General features: G+C 44.0%; 1 protein-coding gene across 2 annotated transcripts in view; it reads left to right on the top strand.

Annotated features, from left to right (window-relative positions):
• The window catches only part of SYN3 (synapsin III), a 177185-nt gene that overhangs the window by 155415 nt on the left and 8290 nt on the right, over positions 1-13480 (top strand). For both annotated transcript variants that reach the window (XR_003251418.1, XM_026052296.1), the window contains exons 8-10: positions 1046-1120; positions 3998-4100; positions 9701-9835. Coding sequence is in view for 1 of the 2 variants with exons in the window: in XM_026052296.1 (XP_025908081.1) it covers positions 1046-1120; positions 3998-4100; positions 9701-9835 (313 nt within the window). In the remaining variant the exon portion in view is untranslated. The remainder of the gene's footprint in view (positions 1-1045; positions 1121-3997; positions 4101-9700; positions 9836-13480) is intronic.

Genomic DNA, 13480 nt, shown 5'->3' with positions numbered 1-13480 from the left:
CCCTGGAGTGTCCTTCAGCAAGGGACAGGGACACTCTAGGTAGTCAGCTGTCATGATCCAGGTTTACATTTTGRCAGGACATCAGTATCTCTGCTGTTCCACATAGTCTTTAATGGACAAAAAAAGTTAAGAGCATCTTTTCTACATTTCATCGAAAAGATGACAGAATAGGCAAGAAGGATTTCCACAACACCATACTAAAGCATTGGATCACTCCTCATGATCCCTTCCTAAATCACTACCTAAATTTCCTACTACATGGAGACAGACCTTACATGAATCCTGTCAGCATGCTGACTTGTCCTAGCTTGTGCCAGGGTTATATGCACACTCTTATCACAGCAACCTGTCCAAGATTTGCTCTGCATCTAAGTTTAGGGGAAGGAAATGGCTTACCCATGGGTGATGGTGAAACCCAGAATTTGTCAGTATCTTTCTTGTAAATCAAGGGTCAGTTGCAGCTAAGGAAACTCCAACCATTTTATGATTAAAAACTCTCTGAGTCCAGAGAGAATAAGCCACTAAAAAGCCAGCAAAAAAAAAAGCCAGTGAAAGAGAAGGTATAATACTATTTTCTRTGACATCAATACAATTGAAATCAAAGTCATGAAGACCCAGAATATAACAGCTTATACTTCTGGAGGTGTTCAGACAGATGTTTTCCTGCAGAGTTGTTCTTCCAGAAAGAAAGGATGAATATTACAGAAGACAAGGCTGGTTACCTTGGAGTTCATCTACAGACATGTCTGCTCTCCTGAGCCTGATGTATAAAGAAAGAAAGTACTCACAAAGCTAATACTGATCACCCACCAGACACACAGTCAAGTCCCTAGGAGATTTCTCTGACACCTTGTTCAGTTTTTCGTAAGTCTGAACAATATATTCTGTATGGAGGGCAAGATTTGGAAAGACTCCTGTGAGGGGGAAGCTTACCACATCCTCTCTTGTACAAGCACTGAGTCAAGAATGAGGGACACAGTAAGAGGGAGGATGGGGTAGGAGGGTATTTTCATGTTCTGGTTATGTTTTTGGTTTGTTTTTCCAGGAGGACGTCCATCTCTGGAAACTGGAAGGCAAACACAGGTTCTGCCATGCTAGAGCAGATTGCAATGACAGAGAGGTAAGAAAGAGAAGAGAATTTCAAAGAGAGTGTTAGCTATTCTTGGATTATAAAGGAGACATTGTATTTCAGACTTCAGTTAGTTGGGAAAACTGGTAGGTGAGGTTTCCTGGGAGGCGGGACAAAGGAGTTTAAAAGACCAAATGTTTCCTTAAAAATATACTGAGAGCACAGAGGCAAACTGTCCTAATTTGGAAAACAGACTGGAAGGACAGCAAGAGACCAATATTGCTAAATCATTAGAGCTTTACTGAATGTAGCCACAGGAAACTGGACCATCCTGAGGTCAAGCTCACAAGGACAAACATGTAGGGATAAAATCAGAAAGGTCACAGGACAAAACAYGAAGTAACAGGAAGTTATTCTAAATTCTTATAAGAGGCAGACATAGAAAAGATTTTTTCTTCTGCTTAGCAGAGAAAAATCCATCAKCTTATGTGTTGAAAGCATTTTTCACCTCATTCTCCCAAAGGTGTTTCAACTAAGGTCTTTTCACTGATGAATAGAGCAGGAGTTGCCTCATGCATCTTGCAAATTGAACTTTGCAGATGGTACTTCTATATATTCATATCAATGTGATACTTGCTTATGTTGCAATTGTATTATGTTGTTGACCCATTGTAACTCATCTGTAACCACGAGGCCCTTTTCTGCAAAATGGCAACCTAGTCACTTGTTCTCCAACCTATTTTTAATACAGTAGATCATTCATAGATTTGTAGGCATACAGACTCTATGTTGGCACCGCCCCCCTATTAAATCCAGGATTTTCCAGATTATTTCTCCAATTTGCCAGGATCATTTTGAATTCTGTCTCATAGCTTTCTATCTTTCTTTTCAGTTATCAGACCACTGTTATTTTTCTTGTGAAACTGTGAATTTGTGCATAGTGAGTGTATGTATGTGGTGCAGAAATTTACTTTCCTTCACAGAGCCAGGAGAAGTCATCCACAATTTGGAAAGCACTTTACCCTAAAAGAAAGAAGACTTACAGGCAAATACATAAAAGGCTGCTAACAGAGCATGTTTCTCTATATTACTGGTACAGTAGGGCAAGAAACAATGGGTTTAAATTATAACAAAAAAAAAAAAAAAAGGTTCATTTGGACATTAGGAAACATTTCCTAGCAATAAAGATAGCAAAGTATAGTAATGGATTGCCTCTTTCAAATCAGATTAGAGAAATGTCTTTCAAGAATGACACAGAACAGCTCTTCCCTGTTTGGGGGTAGCAGAGCAGTGTGGGTTACCCTTGAAGGTGCCTTCTGCAGCCCTAGTTCCATGAAACAAGAAAAGCAAGCCAAAYTTTGCCAGGCCCTAATGGGGCCGTGGGATCTAAACATTATTGTGGATCCTGGTTGTTTATGACATGGCTGAAGATAGAGGGATGAAGGGCCCAAGTCCCCTCACCGCAGTGTGCAATATTAATGCCCAGATTGCTCCCTACCTCTCAGGATACACTTTGCATCACCAACAACCCTCTTGTTAGTCAGGCTGCTGAACCTAAACACTTGCAGACCTCCCTCAGAATCATGGAGTCACAGAATGGTTGAAGTTGGAGGCGATCTTTTGGGATCATCTAGTTGAGGTGGCCCCTACCTTAGTGTCCAGCTCCAGCAGGGCACAGTGGGGGCTCATAGTGCATTCCACCTCCTTCACATAGTCCCTAGCTCTCTCCGTCATGATATCCAGCCCTCCTTCTGCTATTTCTTCCTCATGGGTGCTGAGGTGAACATGCTTTGTCTCCTTATTAGGCATAAGAGAATGCTGGTAGTCACATAAACCATTTTCTTGCTTCTTTCTACAGACGTTGGGTTGCACAAGTTGATCATTATATTTTCAAGGCACTCTAGCTGGCTTGAAGGATATAAACTTGTTCTTTGGCAAGAACAACTCTTTTCCCATTCTTTTTAGGATCTGCAAAATGTCAGTGTTTTCATGAGACCATGGCCTTCCCCTCTCCTCCCTGAATCGTGTCATAGTTCTGCTTACAGATCTGCTGTTCTGAAATTATTTTTATTGAAATAGTCAGAACTGCAGTGCAGCTGCACAGGAAATAAAGCCAGGCTGCCTCTCTCCCTCCTCATTTCCGCAGCAAGGGGATGTGGTCCCCTCTAACATGGCTGTTGCCATTCTCTCTTCTCCTCTGACACGGGAACATCTAAGGRAGAACCCATTAGATGCGGCCTTTCTTCCTAGCAGCTCATTTCCCAATCTGGGGCAGCTGGAGACAAGGGCTGTAGCACGTAGCTCTCCCTCTGATTAAGCTGTCCCTAGTCTATGTGAGGGGAATACCTGGCTAGGAGGAATGCCCAAGGGATAGGAGCAAAGCAGGAGACTGCAAAAGGATGAAGTGGAAAGAGWAAATTATAAAAAGCAGGAGTCACTGGATCAGGGACCGGGGAGGAGGTGGCTACACCCTGCTAAATTCTGCTCTGACTTTCCAGTCCTATTCCTGCCCTGATGTGCTGGACTTCTTATCAGGAGAAGTCTGCCTACATAATGGAGGGCTTTCAGGCAAAGCCAATACAAACGCTGAAGGGCCAACTCTTCTGGGAGATTAAATGAGCTAAATATTTATAGCTTGGCAAAATGACAACCGACTGGAGATCTGATGGAAATACCAAGGAGGAAAGGAAATATTTTAAGGTGGTTTTGAGGGCAAACAACCCGGAATAAAGGAAAATGTTCCTTTTTCTGCTACATCCCCTGTGCACAGACTGGGGCCATGCCCTAGCAAAGCATATATAGTTTATGTTACAATAAAAAAACACTCCAAAATTCTATGTGTTCCTAGGGGCAGAGGGATGGGCAAATATATTTGGTGAAATCCCCAATGACAGCTAATTCCAGGCCCTGCCTGTATGGTTTCTGCAGGTACAGACTCTGGGCGGACGCCTGCGCAGAGATGTTTGGAGGTCTTGATATTTGCGCTGTCAAAGCTGTCCACAGCAAAGATGGAAAAGACTATATCATTGAGGTGAGAGCATGGGGAACTTAAATGCAAGTCTTTTTAGAGAAGTATATTGGCAAAAGCTTGAGGGTTCACAGGAACCAATGTGCTTGTGTATCCCTGCGTGCACGGCCCAGCTCCTCAGTGCCAACCTATTGCCTCCAAGCTGTGGCATATGAATATATGCCAACTCAGAGTCCCAGTTAAACTGGCAGAACTGCAAGAAGGGCGCAGTGTTAAAATGCCTTCATGTGTCAGGAAATGCGAGGACAGAGACCATTTGGCCACCCTTGCTTGCCAGTCAACAAATCCCCACGGTGCAACACCTACCAGCATGAGGCAAGATGCAGAACTGCCTCCTTGCAAGATGCCAGCTGGCCCTTATCAAGGCCACAGCTCTCATCATGGGCTGCCAGCAGCATCCAAAGCTTGGCRTGTGTCTCACTGCACTGATGCCCCAGCACTATCCTTCGGTAGCACTTACCAGCAACAACAAAAATGAACTGGTTGAGACTCGATCCAACTGGAGTTCAAGCTCTAGAGGATGTTAACATATTAGTCAAATTAACCTCCCGCCACTATCCATAGGGAGAGAAAAACAGCTAGGTCCAGCAGGTCTTTCAACCCATTGAAAATGCCTGTCTCTCCAAATGAGCCTGCATTTCTCCAGTCACTTTAAAGGGAATCCCAATAATAAAACTCCTAATAGCATCTTATTTAAGAAGGTAGAATAAACAGAGTGTAACAAAGATGTCTGTAAGCAGCATGAACACTTTAAATAAAAGTCATTTAAATCTTTTGCCCAATCCAGCATTCACTTCAGTAATAGACTAGTAAGACAAACCATAACAGAGTTACTATGGGCTGCGTGGATGACAAACTCCTGTGTTTGGGACCCCATTAACGGGAGAAACTGTGGCTGGGAAAGCCAAGGTTCAGCATGCTCCTCACCAGGCCCAGAGACACAAGTGAGAGTAGGCTAGATAGCACGTTCAGGTCATCGTAACAGGGCAGAGAAGGAAAAGCTGGCCAGAAAATCAAAGTGGAAACTTAAGAGACACTCCGGGGGAGAGAAAATCTGGCAAGTAAGCAAGTGCCTCTGTCACTATGCAATTGGAAGAGAGGCACAGCATCTGACCTGCTGTAAACTCCGCCAACACAGGCCAGCCGAGGAGGATGAGCAGGGCCAGCCTATGGCTCTATGCAGTGGTGCTGACACACTGGAAAGCTATGTGTGGGAGAGCAGTCCCACCCGCTGAGGGCTGGGATGCTGATGAGAACCACATGAGCCCTCCAGCGACTGCACATTCCAGTCTTATGTATCTGCTCTCYGGGGAGCAGTGACCTGTCAAAGGCCATGTGATGTCAGTGCACTGCCAGCAAGGAAAACGCTGGCGAGCCTCCGGCTTTCCTGCGGCTGGCAGGTCTGCTCCTGTGTGCGACTCATCAGCACCTAGAGGAGCATCCCCCACAGCARACTGTCTCCTCGCCACGAGTTTTTAAATCACCGTGACCGTGGGGGCGGAGAAAGGGAGAGCAAGGAAGAACGCTTGCTAGGAGAGGAGCCTGAGGACGCCTGGACTGTGTCCATACATGGTCAGACATGAGATGTGATTTTCAGATCCCAGCATCTATTCTTGCACATAAGCCTACGTGCGTGCACACGTGGCTGGTTCTGTGCTCCGGGATTACATGCCTCTGGCTGGGTACACACCTCTGGGTTTATACACCCAGGTATACACCCCTGCACGTGAGCGACTGCGTGAAAGGCTCATCATCCACCCGCTAAGAGCCACCATGGGCTGCACGGGCTGAAAATGTGCACTCACAGCCCTCTCCCCCCAGGCCAAGGCAAAAAGCAATGGATCTAATACAGGAGGTACAAATCAGAAGGAATACACCACCTGTGGATGATTCAGGCTCAGTTATACCCACCGAGAACCTGATTGAGCAGGTCTGGTGTACAAGCCCCTAGCAAGCCTTCAGATGCCAGGGTGATGGACRTGGTCCGGAAAGGCGTAGAGGCAATACAACAGAGCACAACAGAGCCAAGCAGGCACCTTTTCTACTTCATGTAGATCTGAGGGAGATGCTGAAAAGAAATTAACTGCCTCCAGCCTACTTTCCTGAGTGCTTTTCTTGGTTTGAAACTGATCCTTTATTTTGCTTTTTTTCTTTTGGGAGGGGGGGAAAAAGGTTTTTTCACAGTGTGACAGTTGTATTTCTCTTGGTGAGAAGGAACAGTCTGCTGTGACATTTTACAAGAAAGCATGTCTAAATGGGCTGAACAAATAAGGAATTTGCACAATGTAATTGCAGGCAGTAATTAATTTTCACAGTGCAAAGCAGTTCTCTAGGAAAGAATTGCAGATGGAGCAACGGGCAGTCCTATGGATGGAAATTCATCACAAGGGTTTGTTGCAAATGGAACCAGATTCAGAGAGATGAGTTATCATCACAGCACAAGAGTAGTCTGTTGAAGCCGGGTATTTGTGTATTGGTTCACCTTCATTTCGGTTCCCACAGCACAGAGCAGAACCTTTAGCCTTTTAAAGCACTAGCATATTTTTAGCAGTATTTTCAAGGCTTATTTTCAGACCTAGGAAGAAATCTACTGATTTCAGCAGAGTTTAACTTTATTAAAGCAGTTGTGAATTTGATTCTGGATGCTGGCTTTAAAGAACTTTGTCACTTTAAGGACATATTCAGCAAGGTTCAGCATTCCCTGAAAAAGCCAGGAAAAGCCCCCCTGGAAAAGCCTCAATCCAGCACCAGTTAGGTACTGCCCTACGCAGCCAKGTTCTCAAAACTGCTCAGCAGTGTGCATGTGCTCAGCGATGAAGGCTTAGTAATTCCCCCCTCCCTTTCTTTGGCATTATAACCCCTCCCTACACCCCTGATATGCTGACAAATATGGAGCAGGTGGAAGACAAGTAGAACAATCCCTGTGATTTATTCTTCCGCCTGGATCAGGTATCCAGCTAAGCCCTCTCTCACATGTAACCCAGTGGTGTTGCTGACCATGATTATTGCTGCCCAGCAAAAAGCCCTGTCTGTTCCTTCACCACTGCTGTATCAGTGCTTTTGACATGTCTAATCACCCATTTCCCTCCTTTCTTCCTTCCCTTGTTCCCTAAAAATCACCCAGCACCCCAGTCTGGCACATCAGAGCATGGAATAACAAGTCCAGCCTTCGGGCCTCGGAGTCCGATGGGCGCAGAGGGGGTTTTCCGAGTGTCTCCCCTGCCCTGCCGCCTCCCGCTCCCCCATGCCTTATCAGGCAGCACCAGCTGCAGCAGGAGCAGCCCCTGACCTTGGGCAGCTACAAAGGCCAGATCCATATGTGCCGGCATCCTCTCATCTTGCCCAGCTGTTCTGTGAACTCCTCAGGAAGGGATGAGCTCAATCTGTCTGCGATCCCTTCCAGCCATTTGATTTATTTCAGCATTTGCATTCGTATCTGTGCGCTTCCAGAGCGGCTCCCTGCTCCTGAAGGACAGACAAGGTGACGTCTCATGCTCATTTTCAGATGAGTGGTATCCAGCTACATGATTCTGCCCTTGGAAATGACTGCCATTTTCAAAAGTCTTTCCTTGTGGAGTGGTTCCCCCTGCATGCCCACATTCTCAGTCTCCCACATCTCACATTCCCTGTGCCAGATGCAGCACAGCAAGACAGAAGATATCCTGATGCCTGGAGCAGCTTCCCAGATCAGGTGGGACTTGCTCCACGGTTCACTCCATGCTGGTGCCTTGTTTTTAAACCACCATCTTCCACTCCAGCCCCTGCTGCCACAGAAATAAGGAAGAGCATTTTTTTAAGATGGGTAAATGAGGGAATTTTTATTACTATTATTTGGGTTTTACTGTATCTTTTGAATACAGCTGTATCCCCATCATTCACAGGAAGGGTCAGGGAATCAYCAAGTTGAGCTTGGCTGGACAAGTTGTTAGGAGAGTAATGGCATCATCTAGTGGTCAGACAGGTCCCCCACATGTGCACCCAAGTGAGCTGAGAGACCTGCGTGTTTTTACATGAACTGGAATTGCTAAATGGAACCAGAAAGCTTCTGGAGGGGAAGCTGAGGGGATGGAGAGCTGTGCAGCAGCTGCTGGAGAGCCCCACAGAGTTCCCTGGGRTGCTGGGATGTGTAAGGGGCCTGGCCATTCCCTGCCACCATGGCTAGTGCCAACACCTCTAGGGTTCATCTCCTTTCCCCATCTCCCTTTCTTTCTAAAAACCAGGGAAACAGAGAGGTGGGCAGTGGAATGAGAATCTTTACAGTATAGCTCAGAGTATAGTGCTTATAGCTGAGCACTTCAGTTTAATTTCCCAACCTCCTTCTTATGCTCCATAGGTCAAGCCGACCATGGCTATAAACACACAACTCTTCAAGTTAAAGCTTCCTAAGCGGCTCCTTTTAGTGTTCGTGGGACAACTACAGACACTGATTCCATTAACACTTATTTCATAGGATAAGGCTGGAATAGAAACTCGATGAACTTGCTTCACTAACAGATTTCTCTCATTTTAACTGAAAAGAATGAGAAACTTTTCACTTCACTGGAAGAGCAGACTCTTGCAGCCTTTCTGGGGTGGAGTGCACTTGTGATTGTTATCTGAGTATGAGTCAGTGCCCTTCTAGTGTAGTGCAGCCTTTAACTCTGCATTTCCAAGGTTTTTTAATGTTTGGTTTAAAAATAAAGCAAAAGAAAATAAACTCTTTCAACCCTGATATTTTGGTACGATTATATTTACTCCAACTGAATCTTAACATCATCATTGTACCATTTTTCCTGTGGGATTTAGCCCCTGTTTGTGAAATACTTGATTTATGATGAACTGTTGAAAATTATGTTTAGGGCTGCTGTACAGCTGAGGGTCAGCTGAGCTTTCATTGTTATTACTATTGGCAGAGCATTTCTTACCTTAAAGACCCTTTGCTGGCTCTCCTTCTCCCCTCCACGCACCCTCTCTTTCTCCAGCACAGCTGTAGTACTTGTTTGGGAAGCACTCATATCACAACAATGTCAAGAAGACAGGAGAGAAAATGTTYACTTTCCTGTATGGAGTGCTGCTGTTTTGGTGATATCCTATCCATTATGCATCTGTTGTGTTTACTTCCCCTCTCAGAGTGCACTGTTTTGCATTGATTAATTGCAAAGGTTTCCGGGTTCCCTCCAGTGCCCATTGCTTCAACCTCCACAGGCTTCAGTACRTTTTGTTTCCTTTCTCCCGTGCCTGCTTGCAGCCCTTCCTGCTAYGATGCCACCCCTAAATGCCATGGCACAGCAGCAGAGAGACCTCATGCCCAAGAGGCATCTCTTCAGGGCATGTGAAAGAAGCAGTTTGTGTTTAGTTGATCTAGAAAGCCTCCAGCYACTGCAAGTCTTGGCTTGGTGTCCATGCTGTGAGAGGAAGGAAGATGGAGAGGAGGGAAGTATGAGCCATTTCCAAAAACCAAGAAAAGCTAAGGCAAATCCCACCCCTGGAGTCAAGTGTGTCCCAGCGCACAGGGTACTGACTGACTAGAGGTGTCAGCAAGGATGTGGGGACACAAAGCAAATTATTATGAGCATCTGCCTCTAGGAAAGGTCATTAACTTTTGTTTTTCCTTCTTGTGGCAGGTGATGGACAGCTCAATGCCTCTGATCGGGGAGCATGTGGAAGAGGACAGGCAGCTTATAGCAGATCTGGTTGTTTCCAAAATGAGTCAGCTTGTCATAGCTGCTGGATCTACCCCATCACCGCTGAGGCCTTGGGTATGAGAATATGGAGACATTTTGGACAAAATGCCTTCCCAGACCATTTTCTTTCTCTCCTGTGAGGGTTGTCAGGCAGTCATGTGTCTCTCAGAATCATATGGGAATGTATTGGATGGATTCACTCCTGCTTTTTGAAGTTCTCTCTGCAGTGGGTGTCCCTTCCTCTTCTGTGTGTCTGTGATATCACATTGATACTATGGGTCGTGCATCTGGACATGGTTTATTAAGCTCAGTCCCTTTTCAGATCTGTATATTTAGAGGTGCTTGTTACTCCTGACTTCATCTCCACAAACACCGACCCTTGGGATGGGTGTTTCATTTCAGTCTTTGCATCCCTGATGGAGAATCCAGGCTTCTCCAACAGGACCATGGGAATCTTCTCCGAGGGTTGTTCCATTTGTTACTACAGGCTTGCTCCTTTGGTGAGGTCCTTCACCTCTTTCATATGGAGGACACTTGACTAAGTTTGAAATCACATAGGAACCTCTCATCTTTGACTTTAAGGTGGTCACTCTAGGGCTCCTCATGGCACATTCATTTTGTATTCCTAGTGCCATATTTCCCAGCTGCAGTGGTGTGGAAGTAAAGCACACCAGAGCACAGTCTGTGACACTGAACTGTCTCCAGGTATATGAGCAACACCTCTTTCAGTGTCTAGCAGGGATAAGCAGGAGGTTGAGTACAACAGAAATCTGTACAAAAACAATAACAAGAGAGTAAGCAGACAGAGAGATAATTCTGATTGCAACACACTGAAAAAGTTTCCATTTGAACCAGAAAGTGGTGGGGAAGGACACTCTGACTCGCTTCCTCTGCCATAATGACAGCCTGCTCCTGCTAAACTACATCCCCAGCATGAATTGTATTCATGGTAACTCCAAACCAGGTAAAACCAAAACAGGTTTTAGCTTGAGTGAGGGGATAAACATTTAGCAGACACTAAAAAAGCTTTAGGGCAGGGAAAACTACACAGAAGGCTCAGTATCTTCTCCCACTGAAGTGGAATCAAAACTGCCATCTGAAATAAACAAGAAATAAATAGAGTGTTTAAACTAAGAGCAAAGGCGAAGGTAGCAGATGTATCTGCTGTCTATGTAATATACTGGTACAGGATTGGACTGAATTACAGCAGACCTAAAATAGGACAAAAATAAGAACAAAGGAAATGGTCCTGTAGAGGCTGGATGTCAAATAGAATAGTTAATTAAAAAAAAAAAAAAAAAAANAAAAAAAAAAAAAAAAAAGGCTCTTCACCAGAAATAAAAAATATGTCTGTATACAGAATGAAGAAAATAAAAAGCACAACAGTGTAAACCAAGCTGTTCTTCCACAGAAAAGACCTGGGCACAACAAGATTACGGGATCTGTGGATACTACAACTGCTAATATTATGCTGTAAAGCATAGGTACAAATATGGAGAGGGAAATACAAAGGCAGGCAACGCACTACAGAACTAGAGCTAAAGATGAAAAGATCTACAGAGCCTTGAAAAATAACAGTTCTGAATATTGAGGGCAGCAGTGCTGAATCCATAAAAATATGAATCCTTGGATATCCTATGGGTATCCACAGGAGCCCATACGTATTATCAGGACCGTCTATACCAGTCTCTGGATAAAGGAAAACTGAGAACTTTGAAACGTGTGTGCACAGCATTGAGAGACGTGGAAGAAGCAACGAGACATAATGATGTGAGRCTACAGCCATCAAGAACAAGCCAAACAGCTCAGTGAGGCAGCAACTCTGAGAAAGTTTCCCATCTTTTTAGGTGACTGCTTCCTGGAAKAGCAAAATCCAAGTGAAGCAGAAGTTAACAGCGTAGGGGAGGTTCACGTTTGATAATAGGAAAAAAWTCTACACAGGGGCGGTGAAGCATTGGAACAGGCTGCCTAGGGAAGTAGTGGAGTCACCATCCTTGGCTGTGTTCAAGAAACGKGTAGATGAGGGACAGGGTTTAGCAGGTATGGTGTTGAAGGGTTTACAGTGGGACTCGATGATCTTGAAGGTCTTTTCCAATCATAATGATTCTATGATTCTATGACTTTGTCTCCAGACATGCCCAAGTACAATTCAGGAAGTAAACACGTAGTAATCAGTTTGAAATTTAAGGGGCAGATGTGATATCAAAAAAGTAATGGTATGACATGAATTATTGAAAGGATCATTTCACTAAAAATGAGAAGAATAATCAAAAGCTTCCTAGCACTAAAAGTAAAGCTGTATAGAAGTTATTTAAGAGAGCATTGTATTCTGGAAGACCTATATACATTTCTGATCTGCTCCTGAATCAAGAATGCAAGAAACAAACTCCTAGAGCTAAGAGGGAAAGTAAAACAATATGTTGAACAACACAGAAAAACAACTTCCRCATTTGGAAATCTGACATTTAGGAAGAGATTTATGCACAGTTGTATGAGTAATAAAAAGAAACTTAGAAAAGATAGAATGGATTTTGAAGAGCAAATAGAGCAGCAAATAAAACAAATTCTTTAAGTTTATCATAAGGAAGAACCTTACCAAAGAATTGGCASCCTCTATGGATCATCAGAAGTTAATGCAGAAAAGAAGGGCAACAGAGTTAGTGACTAGCAGATTTAATTGCTGAAAGTGGGGAACTTCTTCAACCAAACACAGTTTTTCTTGATAATAAAGACAGAGGAGTAGGAGAGAAGAAAAAACAATGATTAAATCAATGATCACTGCTATTTTTAAAAATTATTGAGTCCCCAGACACAGATGGCTACATCCAGTGAGATAAATTTAGGAAGCAACTCAACTGCCAAGAAAAAAGTACGATTTCATTAGAAATAGCTACTGCTGCAGCAGACTGGTGTGTAACAAATGTAAAATGTGCGTTTATAAAGGTTATAAAAGTAATGCTAAAAATGTAAACGAATAAGTTATGGACCATACAAATTACCTCTACAAATGATTTGAGGACTAATACAAAACACTAATAAAACAATGAAACTGTGGCTTAAGAGCATCTAGCAGGGTTTTTGTTTGTTTGTTTTGGTTTTTTTTTTGCAAAGGGAGGTAAGATGCTAATTACAACCTTTTTTTTTTCATGATTACAACATGAAATCTGATTTCACAGATACAACATGGTTACAACTGGTGCAGCTTCATTCTGGCTCTTTGTTGTCTCCCTTTCAGCGGCACAAACGCCTTGAGCTGACCCTTTCCCTAACTGAGGAAATTTCCCTAATTTCCTTCATGACTGAGGCTTGAAAGCCAGTTTTGCCTATATTTCTAAGAGGCTTGGGGTTGGCTATAGGCATAGACAGTGCAGGTGAAGATGAGGTCTGATTGTCTTTCCTTGGCTGGGCTAGTCAGGATATCTCTCGGTATTAGCATAGCAAATTCCTACCAACATCAAGGCAAGGTTTAGTGAGCCAGGGACAAGAGGCCAATGGAAAGTTCCTGAGTTTTCCACCCTATCCATTTGGCAAGTCCTGAATAAACAGCGTACAATGGGCTGGCAATCTCATCCCATTTATGTTAGTCAATTGAAACTCWTCTCTCTGCTTCCAGCTATGAAACATTTCTTCCCATTTCCAGAATTGCTTAGCTCATTCTCTAGGCAATCCTGACCTTCCAGGAGCCTCAACAACTCTTTTATCATTGTGTTCTCCATGTAA

The sequence above is a fragment of the Nothoprocta perdicaria genome, unplaced genomic scaffold (genome assembly GCF_003342845.1).
Source record: "Nothoprocta perdicaria isolate Ctin4 unplaced genomic scaffold, notPer1 scaffold_86, whole genome shotgun sequence".
Classification (NCBI taxonomy): domain Eukaryota; kingdom Metazoa; phylum Chordata; class Aves; order Tinamiformes; family Tinamidae; genus Nothoprocta; species Nothoprocta perdicaria.
This window is presented reverse-complemented; position numbering and strand designations above follow the sequence as displayed.